The sequence below is a fragment of the Rutilus rutilus genome, assembly GCF_951802725.1.
Source record: "Rutilus rutilus genome assembly, chromosome: 14".
NCBI classification, from domain to species: Eukaryota; Metazoa; Chordata; class Actinopteri; order Cypriniformes; family Leuciscidae; genus Rutilus; species Rutilus rutilus.
In genome coordinates this window covers 24,863,524-24,886,383 of record NC_140219.1, presented here as the reverse complement: position 1 = coordinate 24,886,383, position 22,860 = coordinate 24,863,524, and the positions used below count along the sequence as shown (strand labels likewise).

General features: G+C 38.6%; 1 protein-coding gene across 1 annotated transcript in view; it reads left to right on the top strand.

Annotated features, from left to right (window-relative positions):
• gfra4b (GDNF family receptor alpha 4b) overlaps positions 1–13,821 on the top strand; it is a 72,383-nt gene extending 58,562 nt beyond the window's left edge. The window contains exons 3-8 of the mRNA XM_084431044.1: positions 345–425; positions 4,662–5,007; positions 6,029–6,142; positions 7,088–7,218; positions 11,302–11,465; positions 12,771–13,821. Coding sequence (XP_084287170.1) covers positions 345–425; positions 4,662–5,007; positions 6,029–6,142; positions 7,088–7,218; positions 11,302–11,465; positions 12,771–12,911 — 977 coding nt within the window. The 3' untranslated portion in view covers positions 12,912–13,821. The remainder of the gene's footprint in view (positions 1–344; positions 426–4,661; positions 5,008–6,028; positions 6,143–7,087; positions 7,219–11,301; positions 11,466–12,770) is intronic.
• The last annotated feature ends 9,039 nt before the right edge of the window (positions 13,822–22,860 follow it).

The following is a 22,860-nucleotide window of genomic DNA, read 5'->3' as shown; positions in this document are numbered from 1 at the left end:
ACTGGTATGTAGAGGTAAAAATAGAAACCCATTTCACACTTTTAAGAGCCCTTTAAAAATCACAGACAAAACATCTACTGTGATATAATTAAATATTTCAAGTTTCTATATTGGTTATAGAAAGTTTTAGATTTGTCAGAATACACAGCAACTTTTGAAATGCTGTCGTAGCGGTGGTGTATTGGTAAATTGTGGGATGGTTCTAACAACTGCTATCACGTCACACTGGTTAGGACTGGATGGATCTGGTTGCTGGACTCCACATGATCCCATAAAATATATTGTTCTCTATAAAACATTTAATATAGGATTTCATTTCTGAAACAAAATGTTTGTTCTTGCAGGGCTTAACCTGGTAGAGAACTATCCATATGAAGCAGTGCAGAAAGGCTATGACTTTGTCCGTCTGGCCTCCATCACCGCAGGTAAGATCTATTTAATACAATATGGCAATCTACTGCACAACCTGGCTTTTAAAATAACGCTTTAGTAATGCAAAACTTATATAACAAAGATATACTAACATATGAAAATGCTCTTTATTGAAAAAGAATGTAAAAGAAAAAAACGTTTGTAAAACCTTGACGTATATGTGAAGGAAGAAACACTTATTGCAGTGTGTGTAATCATATCCAATGCTTGAATATTTCAAACATTTCATTTCAATGTATGTGTCTTTATCTAGAGCCTTTTTGTATTGTGACTCACTAGAAAGGAGCTCAGGGATTAGAAAAAGACTTATTTAACAAAAAGTCATAGTTAGAAATAATAAAAAGAAAACACACACACACACACACACACACACTAACACACATGGACCCTATAGTACAATAATATTCACTTCAAATGTCATGGTTCCCAGAACATCTTATTAGCACGTGTGTTAGCAGTGTAAATGTGTCTCCGGTGGGACAGTCTCAGTCGTTGTGTAATAGCGTTGCTCTGAAACTTGTTTTCACTGTCATCTCCTTTAGTTATACCCTTGTTTTTGCTCAGCTGTCCTGTGGAAATTAGTCATAGAGTCTCAGTTTGTTTGTTGAAGCTTTGTATCTGGACTGGATTTTTCATCATCTCTGTAAGAATCATCAAAGCTTTTATCTGAATGATGTGGACAGACATTCTTGGCTCTTCTGTGATTATTAATCGTAATGAAATAGAGAGAGATTTCGAGAGCCAGCTGCTTATTTTCATTTTCCTCAGGTTTTACTGACCTCAGCCTTAGTTATTTACTGTGCTTTTGGATTAACATCAGGATGCAGACCATTCTGTTTGATGATGTTGATCGGAATGCTAAAATTATGCTTTAACGGCATTCCTTTTATTTTGCTCCATCTCCTTTCACATCAAGAGGCATTTCCTTTGGTCGTAATGAGTTTTGCTTCAGCGTAGTCTGTTTATTTGAGTTGTCTGAACCTCCTACATTACCCCTGCATTTCCTTTTTTCACAACATTATGTTTTATTACAAAGTTCAGGAGGAGCACGTTCAGATAATCATTTTAATCAGCGCGACATGTGGTATATATACAGCAGACTTACCTCTGTCCCACAACAGTTTTCCAGCATCCCACCACCACCCTATCTCCTCACTCCTAACTGTTCCTATCCCAGCCTGGGATGGGGAAATACTCTGAGTTCAGCCAAATTCCGACCTCAGAGCCCTCCCCGTCGGACAGCAGGCCAAATACGCATAACCTTTACTCTATCTGATTATATATAAGTGTGAACTTGTGAAATGTGCAAAGGTGATAGCCACAGAACATCTAGTAACCCAACAATCTTACAAATAAAGTTTCCAGTTACAACCAAAAGCAGAAGTTTTAGCACTTTGTAAAAACAAAAATCAAACATCTAAGATTTAGAGAATCATGATGAGAATAAAATAAAAAATTTACAGATGAAGTCATATCATTAAGAGATTAAAACAGTAAAAGTCTAAGAAAAAATGTCTTCGCATTATAAGACGAGTCATAATGACAATATGAGAATACTATAAATGCTTCATTCTCATAATTTTAACTCTTTTCGAAACATTTTATTCTCAAAACTTAAATCGCAATTTTACAGTTTTATTCTCAAAATATTACGGTAACATTTTATTATGATGGTCGCTTTTGAACATTCTGTTGACTATAAGTAACTTTGCAACTACATGTCAACTAACTCTCAGTAGAGTATTAGTAGACTGTCTGCTTAATATCTTAAACACTTAATTGTGATGCTCCTCAACAGACATTCTACTGACTCTAAGTAACTTTGCAAGTACGTCAACTCATTCTAACCCCAACCCTACCAGTCTACTAATACTCGACTAACACCCTAAGTTAGAAGACATGTAGGTGCAACGCTACTTCTAGTCAACAGAATGTGTTAAAGGGACCATCAAAAAAAGTGAAACCAATATTACTTTTTTTTAATATATTTTTTTTACTTTTAACATGACACTAAAATGCTGTTGCAGTTGTACAGCCTAGGCAGTGTTACTAAAAGTAAATACATATAAGTAAAAAATACATACAAATATAGAAAACAAAAAGACCCAAAATCAAAACACTGATTTAATGAGCCTAATGTAACATCAAGAACTTTCAATAGAACTATCTCAATAGAACCTTATAGCAACAGAAGACTGATCCAGCCAAAATTGGTCTTGATAAGAAGAACAAGGTGCTGCAAAGAACCATTGAAGTCTGATGTTTTGATGTATCCGACTCAAATCCATTTAGTTGTTGGTAGGCTGAGCAGCAAAAAGCCTGCTGTCAGCCCACATTCTTCAACTCTCATTTAAATACAAAGTTTCTCTCTGTTTTGATGCTTTCCCCATTTGTTCCTTTCCATTTTTAGTCCCACAACACCTTGTGAATTGAAAACGGCCACTCATCTCGACTCACTCTGTGCTGCTGTATGGTGATACTTATGCTGTCTGATTCACCTCATGAGTCAAAATGTCATGATGGACATGCAGTTTCACATCATCTTTTCATCCTCTTGTCATATGTCTATACTGAACATTATTTAGCTAAACCTTTGACCTGTGTTATAATATTTGAGACCCGATGAGATGGGACTAATCTCCAAGACCATATTTTCATGATCTTCGTCTTATCGTGAATTCGGGAGCATTTGGACTTTGAGTGCTTTCACACTAGAACTTTCGATGAACAGTTTTCCAAACTTCCGAGTCCGCTTCAGAAAGGTGGTCTGGGGTGTTAGTTCATGTGAACTCTGGTACGGGTCGCTGCTGATATTACACAATTGTACTAAATTGCAGAAGTGAATTTTTGAAGGCACACTATGTAAGACTTTGGGATTTTCCAGAGAAATAAGCAGTTTTAACCAGGACACGGACCATGTCCGTGTGTTGCCTATCAATGACATCATACCTGCGTTACCCTCGATTTCCGGTTATATTTTGTAGAAGCCATGGAAACACCAAAGAAGCTTTAATATATTATGTGTTTTATTAGACAGGTGATTAACTATTTGGATATATAAACATTGACAGAAAACTAATCATTGTTATACAGCTCAACACAGTTAGTCTTTTTGTTTAAATCTCGTTTTCTTAATTTACCGCGAGTACCAAGGCGTCATCAAGCTACGTCTTTGTTTTGAATAAACAACCTCTATAGTGGCGAAAAATTACATAGTGTGCCTTTAATGACGTATGATTCTGTAGAACTGTGTGTTTGTGGGTGTTCTCACTCACATTCCTGACAAGTGTGACTGATGCACTGCAAGCAGAGGAGAAATAGACTCCTGCATACTTTTGTAGAACATTTGTAGTACATTTGCGCCACATAAGATGCAAGGGCTATTCTGTACAGATTCTTTTAGACCAAAACCAAGCGTTCAAAAACCAAAGTATAAAAGTGAGGCAAGCAACTCTCAGCCTTCTCCTGCTTTGTTATTACATAGCAACAGGGGTAAACAGCTGCCACTTTAATGACAGAAATGCACAGCGGTTTGGACCCAAATATACCGTGTGAACACAATCTAATGGTAGCAGGGAGTGGGGGGAGCAATCAAACTCAGACCAAGCAATTGAATCAAGTGTGAAAGCACCCACACTGTCTGAATCATTCAGACCCTCTTCAGGTCTCTGTCTTGCCTTGGACTCGACCCTCTTCTTCTTGACTCTGACTCTACTCAGGTCTCGGCCTGGACACTGGTCCCGACTACAACCAGGGCCAGGTCTAGGGGGGAGAAAGGTGGTGACGATTTGGCTTTCTGATTTCCGCAACATAATTGGAATGTGATTTCAACCTAATTACAACCCCCCCCAAACTTTTGAACCTTTGATGGTGTAAAGTCTTGTCCACATTGCAGCCTATTCCAGCCAATAACCACCCATTTAGACAGGTAGAGACTCTCTGACTGACACGTAAAACAAGCAACCCAAGTTTTTTTTTGTTTTACTTGGTGCTTAGAAGCAAGTCTATCTGAAAATGAATCATAGCACAGTAATAAAAAATGTGGCAAAAATAATTTATTCTCCTCGACTGGCTGTACAGAAAACCAATTTTGTCATCAGAATTTTGGTTGATACTATGAGGATGAGACTAACTGTATATTAACTACACTGTGTGTCCAAACAGACCTGATTTTATCACTTCAGTCAGTCGTAAAGATTGAATTTGAGAAACATTTGAATTCTCCACAGATTCTGAGGTCGGTATGACAACAGTGAACCGCTGCCTGGATGCGGCCAAAGCTTGCAACATCGACGATGTGTGCCAGAAACTGCGCACAGAGTACGTGTCAACATGCATCAAGCCATCCACCAAGTCGGGTTTGTGTAACCAATCAAGGTGCAACAAGGCCTTGCGGCGGTTCTTCGACCGCGTGCCTCCGGAGTACACCCACGAGCTGCTGTTCTGCCCTTGCAGCGACATGGCCTGTTCGGAGAGACGGCGACAGACCATTGTGCCCAGCTGCTCCTATGAGGGAGAAGATAAACCCAGCTGCCTCTCCCAGATGAGGATCTGTAAGGCCGACTATGTTTGCAGGTCAGTTGCGGTGGCCTCTCCTCTCTTTGGGCTTGGACAGTCACGTACCATGTGGGCGGCGGGATTAAAAAACTCACCTTGCGTGCACTCTTTTCTCAGGCCAAAGAAAGCCTTGGCTTTTCCATAGCTGTCTAGAGAAAAGAGAGTACTCACGTATTACTGCCGATAAGAAAAGAGCTTTTCTTCACATTCCTTGTAATCCATATCTGTATAAATGGCCACCGGACAGACAAATTAAAGCTATGAGAGTGTTTTAGAAGTTAGGCTGGTAAAACCGTGCCAGATAAACCTCCATAATTTTGCATTAAATATTGACCAGAGCAAGTTAGATGAAGTCAGATTCAATCCCTTCATCAAGACTTTATTGACATATAAATGACATGTTATTCTGGATACTCAAGTAGTATACAGCAGTGTTACAGGCATTGCTTTTCTGTCTATCACTATAAATAACAGAAAGAAAACCATCTGTTGATGATTCATAGGTATTAAAGAGAGGATCTAATTAGTTCAGCTTTGAAAAATAATATTTGGTTGTGAGGTAGCATTTTTTCTCTTCCAATAGCTGATTAACCTGACTCAGATGCCTTAGTGAATAATGTCAAGAAAAGCAGCACGCAATGATTATGATGATGACTATTTATCAAAGTCGTTGTCATGATGTTGGCATTTAAACCAACTGGTTGGTCGCAGGTCGCTGGCAGTGCCATGGATAAAAAGGGGGAAACTTGCTGTAAAATGCAGTAAAATTGTGAATGATGAAAAATCAGTCTAAAAGTGGGGGAAAATGTTGCCCATATTGTTTTTACTTGTGTATGTGAAAAAATTTTGTTTCTGGTTTGGGATGCCATTTGATGTCCAGTTTAATTTAAAATTGTGAAGTGAAAAAACAGTTGAGAAGCAGATTGAGACCATGTTGGTGATCGTCTTCATGAGTATGTCAGTATGGCTGACACACTTATTAGGATGTTTCTGTGTACTTGGCTGCTGTCCATACATAACAGTTGTGCTTGTTCTTCAGGTCTCGTTTGGCCCAGTTTCAGTACGACTGCCAGCCAGAAGAGCAGTCTGCCAGCGGCTGCAAGCAGGGAAACTATGCAGCATGTCTTATTGCTTACACTGGACTGATAGGCAAGTAGTTTAAACGTGTATTCTATAATTGTTCTGCAAGTCAGTATGGCAAAGGATGTTCATGTGATTGTGGCTGTTCTTTTTCATGTCCATTAAAACAGAGCAAGGCATGTGTAATTAATTTAGAGTGTGATACCTTTGTTATTCCCTTGCTCAAAGAAACACAGGGACACCTGTGTGTCTGTGGTGAGAGACTATAAAACTACCCAGGCACTTTCAAAGTCATGGAGAGACTGATTTCACTTCCCAATAAAACATTGAAAGCAATATTTTTTTACGAGGCTTTTTGTTACATAAACCCTTTTTGTTTGTTTAGTTCTGCTTCACGCTCATTTGATATATATTGAGCAAACAGAATCCCCTATAAATAAATCTCTTTTTAAACAAAAATGTTTTATTCTGCAAACATACTTTTGACAGGAAATTTGATTTCGAAATTTATAATACATATTATTATAATACATATTAGTTTATATACTGTGTATTTATATTTTCATATATATAAATAAACAGTATATATATATATATATACTGATGGTATATATACATCTCCTAACAAGGCTACATATTAAGGTCTGGTAAATTAAGATGGCAAGCAAACAATCATTTCTTGTAATCAACATGTTGAATGCAGGAGAATTGGTCTGGAATAAAAATCAGATTTTTTTGGTCCCCATGAGGAAAGTAGCTAATAAATCATACTAAAATATGTTCTAATTTTCCTTTTTTTTGTTGTTGTTGTTGAAAGTTTTCTGTCAGGACTGTGATTAGGGTTAGGGTTTGGGTATAGAATATACAGTTTGTACAGTATAAATTCATTATGTTTATGTTTATGGATATATATATATATATATATATATATATACATATGATGTTTTGTGTATTGATCATGTTAATGGAAATCACAAAAGTCACCATGCTCACACAGGCCGTTTGGTATTGCAGGCAGCTCAATCACCCCAAACTACGTGGACAACTCCACATCCAACGTGTCTCCCTGGTGCTCGTGTTCAGCCAGCGGGAATCTGAGAGATCAGTGCAATGACTTCCTGAACTATTTCACAGACAACGTCTGTCTAAGTGAGTCAATGCTGCTCCTGTAAATTCGAGTCATGAACATCTCATATGTGAAAGGACGTTGCATGTGTAGTCTGGCATGAGATCTCTATGGTTATTGTTAGTCAATATAGTAATGTCAGGGCAGAATTGCAGGTTCTGTTTTAAATCCTTTGGTGCAACAGATTTATCACAGTCCAAAGTTTCTGAACTTTAAATTCAGAAATTAATTTTAAACATTACATGCATTAAAACAACATGTGCAGATTTTCAAATGAAGGCCACAGCTGTTGGCAATGAGGGAAAATGCATTTAAATTACTTTTAGCTGCCCATAAACTTTTTATTTCTTTAAAGTAGAAGTTTATATTAAAGTTGAATGTCCTTCACAGCAGCACATAACATTATCAAATCTCCTCTTGGTATTCACTGCACCATTAGTCATACATTCTCTGTTATACTGGATCGCATCAAACTAGTGTTCAGCCCCACTGCACAGAAAACCAAATGGTCAACCTGCCTCTCTCACACGACAGAACATTTCAGAAATCCCCAAATCGGTCTCTCATTGCTTGTATCCTGATTCTCCACTTAAGCAGAACCAGGGACATTTTTTTTAAAAACATTTGAAGATTGAAGAGTGAAAAAAGAATTTTTCAGATTGTCTGTTTATGGTTTGTGTTGGAATTTATTCAGTAACAGGGTTTATCCATGTAGGACTATGGAGCCCGATCTCACGGGAAAACGTACAAATTCTACGAGGTGGCTTATTCGTACGAATTCATACGACCTGACTCGTACGAATTAGTACGTTTTTTGCAAAATCGTACATATTTTACGAATTGGCCAATTCGTATGAATTCATACGAATGACCTACCCCTGACCCCGCCCCTAAACCTACCCATCACGTGGGTTTAGACAAATCGTACAAATTCGTACGAGTGAGGTCGTACGAATTAGTACGAATTAGCCAACTTTTTATCATTCGTACGAATTTGTACGAATTGGTCGTGAGATAGCGTTGGACTATGATAAGAATTGTAAAGATTAAATATAATAATTCTTGGTGAAAAAAGGGCTTGCCTTCACCTCACCCTTAACACCAAAGTAATGTTCTTGAAACCTGACAGAATAAATGGGCTTTACATAGATTCACAGATTTCCTATTAACTTATTTTCTCTTCTTTATATGAAGGTCACATGTTTTCTTGGTTTTGTACTTTTCAAACACCTTTAATTGTTAAAGGATAATTCCGGTAGAGTCTCTTTTCTGGTTTGTTTTGGATGAACTAGAGTGGTGGACACAGAAACTTTGACGATGAGTCCTGTCTCGACTTTTTGACTCGTTTAGAATCGCCTTTGACCGCTTCAGAGTGGCTGGCTACGGGCATGCACAAACATGTCCTTAAAACAACCCTTAACGTTAGTTTTCAAAACTGTGCAACTCGCCGAGTGGTTAGTGGTGTTCGTTGATGATTAAAAACAAATATATCGGCGCAATGTATGATTTCAATCCGTGTTATTTGCTATAGTGGAACTATTTTTTCAGATACCTCACAACTGCGTATAAACTTCCGCTCGATATTTGAGTCTGAAGCGTCTTTTCTGTTTCTGGTAGCGCAGTAATATCAACGAGCAATGAGTCCTCCAACAGAAATCAATGGGATTTTACAAAATGCCAAATAAATCACGACAGAAACTGTATTTCGCTACGCTACTTGTTTTGGAACATCAACGAACATCACTAACCACTCGGTGAGTTGCACAGTTTTGAAAACGAACGTTAAGGGTTGTTTTAAAGGGACTGTGTGTAGGAATTTCTCCCATCTAGTGGTGAAATTGTATTTTGCATTCAAACGAATATTGCTGTCCAGCGCCTCACTTTTTCAAATGCGCGTTGCATCTACGGTAGCCATTATGTACTAAAAAGCTATGACAGGATGTCTTATAATAGCACTTCGAGTTTTTCTTCAGGTGAACAGGTTTGTTATTTAAAACAAACTGAAACTTGAAACAACGAAAAAATGAATGTTACAGTATGAATTACTGACTGTGAAAAACATTAACTATGGTAATTAGTAGTAATGCCTTCTTTACTCGTTATATTTTTTGAAGTACGTGCATTGTTAGATATCATCATCATCAGAGCCTTCTCTACTTTACTCAATAGCTGCTATTCATCAAAGAGCCTGTTTAACTATAAATGTTCTACTGTCTATATAAAAAGTACACAACCAAGCAATGAAAAAAAAGCTTGTAATTAAGACCGTAACATTGACTTACCTGTCGAGAAGAAAGCAGGCAACTTCAGGGTCTCTTTTGAAAGCTTTCTCCTGCATTAGCTATCCCGACATTAACCACTGTTTTTGTAATCTCCGGTCACGTTTCCTTTTACGGTCTATTTTGGACTTTTTCGACGACGAGGACTCATCCTGTGACTCAGCATATGTATGAATGAACGGTGTATAAATAACCGTGCAGTGCAGCCTTTTAAACTTGCCGCGGCAGTGACAAGAGCCTCTCACTGCTCTGCTCCTCCGCTTCTGCTGGCTTCAGTCACGTGACGCTGGTTCTGAACGAAAACGCGTTGGCCTAGTACTTTTTGTCCCTCTCTGCTATTATAGTTTTTCAAGATGGCGGAACTACATGGAAGCCTCCGTGGACCTACCCGTCCCATGTATATAAAGATAATAAATTCTTCGTTTACGAGGATTAGTCTGATCATTGGCAGATGTATTTGTACACCATTGAGGGCATATTTATTAATAAAAATATTGATTTTAGATAATAAAATACCTAAAAAGCTACACATAGTCCCTTTAAGGACATGTTTGTGCATGTCCGTAGCCAGCCCCTCTGAAGTGGTCAAAGGCGATTCTAAACGAGTCAAAAAGTCGAGACAGGACCCATCGTCAAAGTTTCTGTGTCCACCGCTCTAGTTCATCCAAAACAAACCAGAAAGAGACTCAAAGTGCTAAATACCGGAATTATCCTTTAAGACATGAAAATCCATCGTTAAAATATTAATTGCACTTTTAAAACTATGATAATTTAGAGAAAGTGAACTCTGTTCAGTTTTAATGATTCTCGTATGCTCACCATGCTGTATTTATTTAATCAAAAATACATAAAAAAAGTAATATTGTGAAATAATACTACAATTTAAGTAACTGTTTTCTATTGAAATATATTTGAATTTATAATTTAAAAATGTAATGACAGATTACTCATTACTCCTTCAGAAATCATTCTAATATGATGAGTTGATGCTCAAAAAACATTTCTGATTAATATCAATGTTGAAAACAGTTGTGCTGCTTAATATTTTTTAATTTAAAAACGACAGCATTTATTTTGTAACAAAGATGTACTGTCACTTGTGATCAATTTAATGTGTCCTTGCAGAATAAAAGTATTTCTTTCAAAAAACAAACAAGCAAAAATCTTACTGACACCAAACAGTTGCAATTCAACTGGTGAAATGTGTGAGAGTTTGTTTTCTAAAAACGCACAGTGCCCATATAGAAGAAAACCTCATATATATGCACTATTTAGATCATCTGTTGCAGTTTGGCATCTGATGTTGAGCAGGCTAGAGACGTTTAAAAATGTGAAGAGCTATATACAGTGCAAAGCTCTTTCTGATGTATGTCAGAAGCCGCAAGCATTAATGAATCTCTGATTGATATCCAGCCCCCTCTCAGTCACACTTCTCCAGTCCCGTTCCTGCGTTTCTGAAGGCCCTTATGTATTATATATAGCAATTCATCAAAACAGTCGATTCCGCCGCAATATTCTGCTCAGTCCTGTTCAAACAGAGATCTCTTACATGAAGCAACTCCTCAGACAGCCAAATGGCAGCTCCCGGAGTGAGCGATGTGAGCGGATGAGAGTGATGTTTGGTCAAGCCACTCATCTGTGAGTTAATGAGAGGATGTGGAGAGGCAGGTGCAGCCGTGTGGCCTGAGCAGAATACAGAGCGCCCGAAAGCGCCAAGCACTTCTCAGTCCGGAATTCAAATAGGCGTCTGATAGCAGAAGCAGTTGCGGATGGAAATGGTGTCTGTTTCACTCAGAGCTGTGGATGTCTTGTCTGTTACATGAATAGGGAACGCTCTCCTGACGTTTGGGAATGGAATGGACTTCACGCCCACCCCCCCCCAACTGCTGCGGTTAAGTCCTGTGACGGACAGAGGGCCCCGGCGGACGACTCCTGCGTTTGTCACCATGGAGACCGAACAGAACGTTCTGAGCCCAGCTAAACCCACACAGGTGAGGGTTAGAGACGGAGAGCAGTTCGGTTTTTGAGCTGATAACTACCTTGATTGTCGTGTGGCTCCAAAAGACTTGGCTTCACACAATAAAGAGGTATTTCACCTGTGATGCTGAGAGATTGCACAATTGGGCTGATTTCTCTAGAGCTTTATGCCCTCATAAATTGGCAAATGGGGATTCTCTTACAGCAGGGGTCAGGAACCTTTTTTGACCAAAGAGCCATTTGTTCATTTCCAGTTGATGCATTTTTAGCAATATTATTTAAAAAAACAGGATTTTTTCCCCCAATAACTTGTTGGTTCCCATAGTAAAACCCATAGTCAACTAAAAACAAACAAATATGCAGCAACAATAAATAATAATTTACTAAATGTAATTAATTGTGCAGGGCTTTCACTGTGAGGTTGACTTGCCAAATGAGGAGCCTCAATCCTCTTCAGAGTTTGTGTGTGTTAGTGAGTGAAGAACAACGCACAGTGCTTACGTTGACTGTGTTTACATTATTACTCGCTAAGGCGGACATTTTGACATATTTCTATTTGACCGCTTAAGGCCGGGACACACCAAGCTGACAGTCGGCCGTCAGGCAAAGTTGGGCCGTTTTTGAGCATTTTTTTTGGTGTATTCCACACCATTGGCTCTAGTCGGACGCCGATAATGTTTTTTTGGGCCAATTCAACATGTTGAATCGGCGTTGGTAAGAGACAACTCTGATTGGCTGTTCAGAGACGAGAATAAAAGGTGGAACACTCTCCCCACCCTCATCCGGAATGCAGAATCCCTGACAACATTAAAAAAACAGCTGAAAACCCATCTCTTCCGTGAGCACTTAACTTCATAAAAAATAAAAAAAAAACTCGTATTTTGAGCACTTCTTGCGTTGTTGTTGTTTTTGCCTCTTCATGATGACTCGCTTAATTTAGTCCTAATTTGTAAGTCGCTTTGGATAAAAGCGTCTGCTAAATGACTAAATGTAAATGTAAATGTAAAAGCGAAAGTGATGAAAGCGAGCAAATGAGTCAAGACGTTACAGACAGAAGGCTGTTATAAGTTTACGTCATCTTACCTGAGCATTCGAATGCACAAATATTTTCATAATAACATGAGCCGACTGGAATGAAGATGATATTGATATTGATATTGATATGACACGATATGCACATGGGGCAAATATTGCTCCTTAATGGAAAAGCTCATTTCTGACCCTGTTGTAAATCATTTTGTTGGGTAATGCAAATGTAGTCTAGATTGCAATTCCCATTATAAACTAGACTGATAATACTTTCTCTTCTTGTTCTTCAGGACTCTGCAAAGGTGAGACTTTGGTCTGACTCCACCGCGTCCTTCGACACACACCAGAACTCTGCTCGAGCGTTTGCCGCGGCGTCGCTACCTGTCTGGATTTGTATGTTTCTTAGCATCTTGCTCAGCTGTGATGAGTAAACAGACTAAAGATTTTTGGGACATCTATTCTGACGGGCCCATGAGTTTGAACAGACTGGAACATGTTCAGCTATAGAGCTGAAGGAACCGGCCATACTGGCCTCATTTCTCTAACACTGAATTCATCGTGTTTTCTCTGTTTCTGTGGAACCGCCAGTAAAACCAACAGAATCTGAATTTGCAAGGCACTTTTGTAGAAATGAATGTGGTTAGTCAAACACAAAGGCCAGTGGAAAATGTACCTGTACATATGTACATAGCGTCACACAGAGTCAATATGAAACTGTGCTGTTCATTGAGAGTTACAGTGTAAAATCCAACATGTTTCTAAAGCCCAAATTACCTTCTAGCACTCCAAAATCAATTCTTGATGAAATGTGGAGCGGAGAGAAATGATATAGTTCTTTTATAGTTCCTCATGCATCAGTTCAACCATTTGGAGATCCCCTTGAGGAAAACAGGGATTTAATATCATTCTGTTCAACTTGACTGAAGAGAAGACATAGGCTATTTCTAATCAATAATGGAATGGTAATGCCTTTAGGTTGAAGTAAACAATACTTTTTCTCAAAGCTCATAGCACAAAACCAAATGCAGAATTTGCTAATTGGACATAAGCTACTTCAACTAAACAATCTTCAGATATTGACTCGAGACTCAACATTGTTCTGGCGTCATCGCAGCTGATCTCCTTTATGTATAATATGGTGTGTTTATAAGGAATCCCGGTGGTTGTGATTGTGAATATGAGGGCTGATGATGTGGGAACGGGGTAGGAGAGGCGTTTGAGGGGTCCCGCTCCAGCCCCTGGTAAGAAAGCCCTTGATATTTCTAAAGGAAGGCTGGGAATCTCATTATGGAACATTCTTTGGTTCATCATATGGCACTAATAAAAGATGCTGGTTCATTTAAAGCCTGTTGTTGTTCCTTTGTGACTCAGAAACCTTGAACAAACTGGCACAAAAATGTGGAAAAGTTATTCAGGTGAAACTCCACACGGTGTGTGTCTTTGTCAAAAACATGCTTGGGGCCAAATGTGTGGAGAAACGGTTATTCATAGCGAGAAGAGAAGCTATAGAGATTCCTTGTCCGACAGAGAGATAGTTTATGGCCAGGTAAATCAAGTGAACTGTGGCAGGGGGATTATTTGGATCTCAAGAAGGGAAGAACATTTTGTCAAAACTTGAGCGTGCTAAATCCATTAATTCCACAAAGATATTATTTCGGGGAACTCTAATAATTTTTCAGCAAGTGCCTCAAAAAAGTAAGTTAAAATGATTTGACTACCTACTTCTGATGTAAAATTTGACTGAGATAAATAGTTAAAAATAAAATGTACTTAATTTGATTAAATATATTTTAATTAAATATGTGTTTTACATTTATTCTTTAACAATAAATAATAGATGAAATTAAATAACAATAAAATAAGAGTTATTAGCTTAGCACGCATAACCTAAAAATAAATCTGAAATTTGAAATTTTGCCAGTTTGGCAAACTATAGTTTCTCTTCATCTATTGTCTCATTGGTTTTGGCATACGGGAATAATAAGCAGAGTGATGGTGTTCTGAACCAAATTCTGAGTGAAATAACTGCTTTCATCATGGTCTGTTACCCAATTGCGCAGGATATCAAGATCCTCAGACCCACATGGAAAAATGCTGCAGCCCGTCCTGGCCCTGTGCCCAGTTATAATGGAGCTTTTCCATTCCAATCCTTTTTAACACATTTTATTGATTAGATCCCAGACACAGATATGGATTTCTTAAATAAAAAGGCCCATATTCAAGCAAAAAATGATGGTTTATGCTCTTTTTTTTCTTTTAATTTCCTTTTCCTCTAGCTCATTTTCCAGTTTCATTAGAAATTAGTCTTCATTTATTCTTTTTTCAGCCTACAAACCAGTAAAACAAGTAGCTTCACATCACAGTCATAGTAATTCAAATATCCCTTATATTTATTGTGCAATATTTAAATGTTCTATGTGATGTACACTCAAAGTTTTTGTGGCTTATGTTGCACTCAGAGCAGCCCAACCATCATTTGCTTTGGCTGACATTTAAAAACCAGGTGCAACGGCGCAACAAGCACACTGCATCGCATTTTGGACTGGTTGCAAAATATTTATACCAAGCCCATATAATCACAGTGCTAGGGGAAAATCAATTAAATCTATTTGCTGAGGCATGTTAAAAGGAGTTCATTTAAAAAAAGAGCCAGAGGCCCCATCCCGAAAGGGCACAGTGCTATAATACAACCGAGCACCTCTCTAGCCTTCATCCTTCCATTTTCAATCCCAGACCGTTCATTGATCCACCTGAGTGTAGACCCACATCATCACGCAACGATCCATCTCAATATGATACCGACATCTCCATCAGAGGTAATTGTTGAGTACATTTATCTGAATATGTGTTGAAATGAAGTATTCAAGCATGTTCTATCTAGACAGCGATCCAGTGAGAGATCTGGGACGCAATTTCTTATTCTGAATAAACACCCTGTCACAGTGACATTATGTTTGTGTGGCTCCTGAGAACTACAGCAAAGAGCATAATGTCATTTCACAGCTTTTTTAAATGAGCTAACTTTCCATAAGTGTAAAATACAACAACATTTTTTAAATATTTTACATGCTACACAGTTTCACCCTCTGCTTTAAATAGAAATAGGCTCAGTGAATACAGAAGTTGACAGGTTATCGCTGACATTTATTCTTTTAAAAAACGTGTAAATCCCAGTACCCTTTACCATTTAAATCCATCTTTTGCTTCATAGAGAGAAATGTGAGTACTTCCGTAGCATGGCTGCACCTGTTTCATCCATCTCACAGTGAAGATGTCAAAATACTTGGGGTTTCTGAGTGAATGGCTGGCTAAGGTGTCCAACCTTCTGTCATCTCCTGTCTAAATTATGGTCTGTAGCCATTTCACGGTATTTACTATTTCATCATGGTAGAAACACGAGGATGTAATGTGTCATTACACGGAGCAAGGATCAGCTTCAAGATCTGAATAAATCCCCGCTGATGACGATTCCTATTTAAATTTGTGAACTTATATGAAGTCAAGCAAAATTGGATAGTAGGCTAGTGACTACATACATTTTAAGGTTGGCCCCTTTTTCCTTTTGTCTAATGAATGGGCTATACCATAGAGAACCTTAGTGGGGCGGCTGGCTTGGGCCCCTCCATCACAGTGCCAAAATTCCCTCCCTGAAAGATGGAAACTAAGTGTGGAAAAATGGAGGGGGGTGGTGGGGTGGTGGGGTCAATTAGGCCATGCTCATGGACTGCGCACACTAGCGAATAGCGAACATATTAAGCTCCTCATCAAGAGCGATCATAATGGAGTTCTGTTATGTATGAAGCATAAGAACGCAGACTTCCTACACATCTCAGATTAGCTCAGAAGATAACAACAGATGCATTGTCCTCGTGTAATCTGCAATTGGTGAGTTGCTACTTTGGTGGCTTAAGCCCCTGATTATTGTCAAATTCGCCTAATATTTGTGAAGATATTGTGTCAAGGTAAACTTTTTAATATAAATTCTTGCGCTTAATATAAATTCTTTGCCCTAGGCTAGGCTAGTGGTGATGAAAAAGAGGTTGTTTGTGATCTAAACATAGGCTAATGCATTAAACAGATGTCTTGACGCCTCGTCTGATTTTTCAGTTTTCCGCACCGCGTTTTAAAACAACATGTCAAGTTAAAACTTAAAGTTTTAAAAACACGTCTTGACACACTGCACTCTTTTCCATTTTGTTAGAATTTTTAAAAGCACAAACGCGTACATTCATTTAGCCAACGCTATCTCACGACCAATTCGTCCGAATTCATCCGAGTGAGAAAATGTGACTGATTCGTATCAATTCGTACGGTTTGTCTAAACCCCAGTGACGGGTAGGTTTAGGGGCGGGGTCAGGGGTAGGTCATTCGCACAAATTCATACGAATTGGGCAACTCGTAAAATATGTAAGATTTAGCAAAAATCGTACAAATTCGTACGAATTAGCCACCTCGTAAAATTCGTACAAATTGCCATGAGATCAGGTTGATTTAGCTCACTGCAGTTTTAAAGCCCTCATTATCTGTTCGGGCCAGTAGGTGGAAATGTCCCATATATCTATGGGATTGTCAGTCTGCAGTTAAAAAAAAAACGCTGTTGATCCAAAGCTTTGATAAGGTAATAATAAAGATGTTCAGAGAAATTGATGACACGCTTAATAACTGTACAGTTTACAATGTGACCTTTTAAATGTAGAGATTTAAGGTAAAAAAAAAACAAAAAAAAACAAAACAATAATAAAAAATAAAAAAATTTTTTTGATGCACTTAAAACATTTTCTTAGCACCCCCTCTGAACTGTTAAGCCCCCCTAAGCCCCCCCGAGAAAAAAAGACCCGAGTCCGACCCGACAGCATTTATTTTCTAACCCGATTACACCTTAACGTAAACAGCATTGACGTGTGCACAACCCCGCAGTCAGTCAGGAAAAATCCCGGTGTCCTGCTGACTGTAACGAGTGCGTGCAGATAGGAAGACGTAGACACAGAATATGAAAAAAATAGACAAAATAGTTCAACTTTCGCCGCTGAGCTCTGTGACAATTACCCGAGCGGCCAATAGAAACGGGGCATCCAAACAAGCGCGGAAAGCAAAATGGATGGTATTGTGTGTGTTGGAATTTCCGGAGCTATACAATACAAGCTTGCGGTTGTGAAGCTGTCATGGAGACATATCTCAATTCAAGCTGGCATGTCAGGTGCAGTCGCTCGCTTCTTAGCACGAGGCGGATACATATTTTGCTGCTGAACGAAAGGTGAAACAACAATCACATGACCAAACGTATAGAACTCTCGCCAAAAGTTTTAAAAACTCCGCCTAATTTGCTCTGGCCAGCGTAGCGCAAATCGATTTGTGTCTGAAGGGCTACGCTGAACCCAGCGGCCAGCGCAGCGCATTTCGCGTCCAGTCTGAAAGGGCCTTGAGACTGCTGGCCTTGCACTGCTGTCCTCAGTGTGCTGTAACGTATGGTTCTACGGTTCTGCAGTTGGTTATTATTGGCTCAGTCTGGCTGAGGGGGCGTGTCCCGGTGGGAAAGTGACGTAAATGCATACCCTCTATGGCGACAGGGAGTTGATACTTTTCCCCATGCAATTTTTTTTTTGCTGATCATTCAGCCAGAGGGTCTGAATGAGGTTGAAAATAATAATTTGTGTAAATATATATATATATGCAAATATTTTTTCAAATATATCGGTTTTTTTTTTTCTTCAAAACACTTTATTAACATTGTAAGTGAACCTCAAAAAACATATTTAAAATTTTTTTAAAGTCCGCGTGAACCGGAAGTTGCAAACGACTTTTCTCCAGTGCTGTGACGTATTTCCCAGTGAAAAGGAATATTGAACAGAGGGCAGGGTTTTACTCTAGCGCTCCTCCTCTCCATCTCTCGCTCATTACAGACTAACGATTTGAGGGGAGTGGTTAAGCGTTTCCCAAACCAAGCCGTCAAAACTATGTCATTAGGGAAGGTCCTCCAATGCAGAGGGGAGGGGCATTTTCAGATTTTGATTAAAGATTACGAAGCCCAAAAAATGTTTTCTGTGTTTTAACTTGCACGGATTAATTGTTCACCACAAGACTAGTAATATGCGCTAACAAAGTAAATAGGGTCCATTTTGATTTCAGTTGGACTTTAAACTCGTGCTAAAAGGACAGGTTACGTAGAAGTTTGTCCTCCTTTATTGGTTTTTTTTTTCATACATGTCAGATTTTATGTTTGACATTTCATTTTGATTGTTTTGGAAAAAGAGACGTTGCCATGAGCACTTGGAGAGGTTGTTTTGTTAGATGGTAAACATTTCACAAAATTCATAACTTGTTCAAAAATGTCAGCTCTTAGCTGTCCTACTTCTTTTCTAGATTCCTGCTGTACTCACAGAAGCTGAATCTTGGCAATGGAATAATCTCTGTGGCATCCTCATTTTTTCCAAAGTTCATCCTCACCTATGATTATAAATCCCTGCACGATCAATAAAAACGATTCTGCAGTGTGCTAGCAGGGTTTCGAAACCTTTTGCCATTATAACAGCATCCTAGCCACGCATGCACTGTATATCTGTCCGTCTCCTATGGATGTTGTCTGTCTTTTTCCCAGTGGTGTGTTTGCATTCAAAGGAGTGACTCACATACACAACTTCCATTATTTCCAAAGCCATCATTGGCGAAGAAAGAATTATGATCGATTTTTTTTTCCTCTCACTGCTGTAAACATTGTGACAAAGCTGAAAGCAAAGTCATGCTGCATGTCAACTTAATTTTCCTGGGTTTTTTTCTTTTCTTTAGGATAAAACAAACTGTTTTTGCTCAAAAGCTTAACTGTGCAACCCGATATAAGTGCCCACGTTTAATTATTTAGACTATTGTTGAAATCACCTTGTGTTTTGTGCTTTCTCGGAGTAGGTAATTAAAACCCCACAAATTGCAAATGCAAAGAAAAAGTGTGCTGCTTTCAATCTCTGTTGGCTAGAAAAAGACAATTACACTCTACATTATTATTGATGGATCTTTAAAAGGGTTCTGAAAAGGGTTATGACTTCTCATATAATGATCCCACCAATATACAGACTTTTATATTTCACCAGCCCAGCAGAGTAAATGATCTGCAGACGTACAAATATTAAGACCGTTCAGTATGCCAGGCTGTGATAAAAAAAAAAAAGAAGTAAAATCCAGAACTGCGTTTTCGCCTGTCAAATAAAGAAATAATGGATTGGACATCAGTAATTTCAGATGATTGGAGACGTCTCTGGAAATTCACAAATATATAACCATATGATTGCAGTTGACTTCACTTTTCAAATTTTATTTCAGGTAAATTCATTCTAAATGAATATATGACGTGCTGCTGGAATTAAGGCTGTAGCATTAGCACAAGCAAGAGTGCTTTTGACCAAATATGATTCAGCAGCAATCACTCTGAGCTGATTCAGACCAGCATTATTGGGAATGTGACATTGGCTGTTTCTCAATTCTAAGAACGCAAAAGCTGACTTGCGTTCTCATGGAGACCGGTCTTGCCAGGCTACCTTGAAAGAGTGAACTCGGAAGGACACGGTTTGTGAGAATTTAGATATGCTCACCTGACCATTCAGCACATATTAGTATTAGTATTTAATGTTGCGCTTTGTCAACATTAAGATTCTTTTAAATAGGCCAATGCCAATTAAAAAAGTACTGAAGGCTTTCGCTAGGTATTTATAACTTTATGCCAAACAAAAAGACAAATGTTTTCTTGTACAAGCCGTCACATATTTGCCAGCTTTTAGCATGAATCTCTTAAGGAAAAAGTTTAAAGTTTAAAAGCGTTGTCCGCTCGCTATGACTTCTGGGATTTTTATCAATTCTCTGCACTCAATGCATCCTCTATCAAGAATGCATCCGGGTTCTTTAATGCGTACTCTGTACTTGCTTTCTTGAGTAACGGAACTGGACTTTCACGGTTGATGACGTATTACGAAAACATAAGGACGCAAGATCGTTTAAGAACGCATATTGAGAAACGGCAATTGATTTTATGTAACAGTTAGCCGATAACACTTTACAATAAGGTTCCCTTTGTTAAAGGTACAATATGTACGAATTTTATATCAAAATATCCAAAAAACACTTGCACAGTGTTATATATTTCTTTCAATTGTGCACTTAAATTATCATAAATGTTTCCAAGAATTTGTAAATTCAGAGAAATCCACAATTTTAAATAGTGCCCATCCCTTGTCACTTGTCACCTATCAATGACGTAATATCCGCGTTATCCCTGGTTTTCGCTTGTTCTGCCATAGTAACCATGGTGACAGATGTGGACAACTGCGTAACGTCTAGCGGCACGCTCACGCTGTTGTTGTTTCGTTCAAACATTACGGACCAAGGCAAGCAGACTTTGGGACAAAAGGAGAAATAAAACAAAGATCAATATCGGCGTGGCGTTTTCGAGATGCTGAGAGCTCCACGTCCGCGACAAACTTCGACTTGACAGAGCTTCACGACTTGACAGAGACTCCACTCTTGCATGTACTTTATTAGACAGGTGAGCAAATGTACATAAAACGAATCATTGTTATATAGTTCAACATGTTGATCTAGCTTACTGCTAGTCTCACAGCCAACAAACTAACACATAGAATAACATTATAACTTTCAACACACTCAAATGCAGTTTAGTATGATAGTGTGTAGACCAAGTGAAACAGCGCTGTGTTACCTCACAATTTTAATTTTTAATATGTTGGATTCAATAGTATAGGTGTGAATACATTCTAACCTTTTCATTTTTAACCAATGTACAGTTGGAAATGGAATAAAACTCTAGCGTTTGGGCAACCGAACACAGATTTTCAACCCATACTGCTCTGTGACGTGACAACGGTTGCTTTGGCCAGGTGGTATTTATAGCATATGGGGCGAGAGTCGCGGGACGCTAGAATCTCTCTAGATTCTAGAGAGCATTTGATTAGACAGAAGATGTGATGAGAAGTCATAAAAATTCGTAATCCATTTTAGCAGAAGTGAGAGACTGTAAGTTTTGAATGCTTACATCTCCTAAATGCGTATTTTGTCATTGTTTTGGAACACACCAGCTTATTCATAACCTTAAGGCTAACATATTCATACTAAAAGCTAAAAAACTTACATTTTGATTTCAGGGGGCCTTTAATGTTAATTTCACTGTTTGCTACATTATTAAAATCTAAAGTTTTATCTGTTAATATTATTTAATGGACCTGAACTAACACAAACCAACAATGAACCGTTGTATATTTAGCTAACGTTAACAAAGATTAATAGACCTAAATATTGTAACAAATATATTGCTCATTGTTAGTTAATACTACTTATTGCATATTGAAACCTTATTGTAAAGTGTTACCAGTTAGCCTAAACAAACAAGATGTTCATATTGAGTAACACATGATTTTATACACAATGCTCACCAACAAATATTGTTCCAAATGAAGCCACAGCAGGCTAAATCGTCTTAGAGCAGGGATGGACAACTTCGGTCCTGGAGGGCCACTGTCCTGCAGAGTTTAGCCCCAACCCTAATCAAACACACCTGTTTTATTTCTGTAACATGGATTATTTTCTCATCCAATTTTTTTGAGGAGACACTGCCTCCCTTGCCTCCTCAGAGTAACGCTATGAACGCTATGGCTGTAAGAATACATTATACCTGCTCAACTTGAAATGTCATTTCCATTGCTTTTTTTGTGAATACTGGGAAGATCTACTTTTTCCAAAAATTTTAGTATTATTTCTAAAGCATCTCATGTGCATCAGCAAAAGCAAATTTGTTCTTTTTGTGTGTGTGTGTGTTCAACCTCATGCCTGTGATTGGAGATGTTTGTACAAGCTTCCACTTGACTGAACTTTAAAGAGAAAAGGAGATGAGCTTGATTGTCCTGGCCCGTGTTTCTTGTCCTGTATTCCTCTAGGGAGCCGTGTCCTGCTGCCCAGCAGCCCTTCCACATGAGACCTCAGGCACTTCTGCCCCATGCAGCCATTTCTCTGCCAATCCACTGGAAAAGAAAAAACAAAACATGGTGAACCCATTTAACCCTGTCCCAAATCTGGAGAGGAAAACAGGAAAACTAACAACCAGCATTAGTATTATGTACCTTATGCTCCATGTAGCTTAAACTCATTGAATGAAAGACAAAAATACTGCAGAATGTTCAATGCCCCCCCGTTCTGACCTGTTATTAACATCCATTTTGAGTAATCTGATTTTCATCAAAGTGGATATTATGGGCAGTTGTGGCCTAATGGTTAGTGATAGTGACTGGTAACAAGAAGGTTGTGAGTTCGATTCTCAATACTGGCAGAAAATGACCTTGAGCAAGGCACCCCTAACCCCCAATCACTCCCCGGGTGCTAGCAATA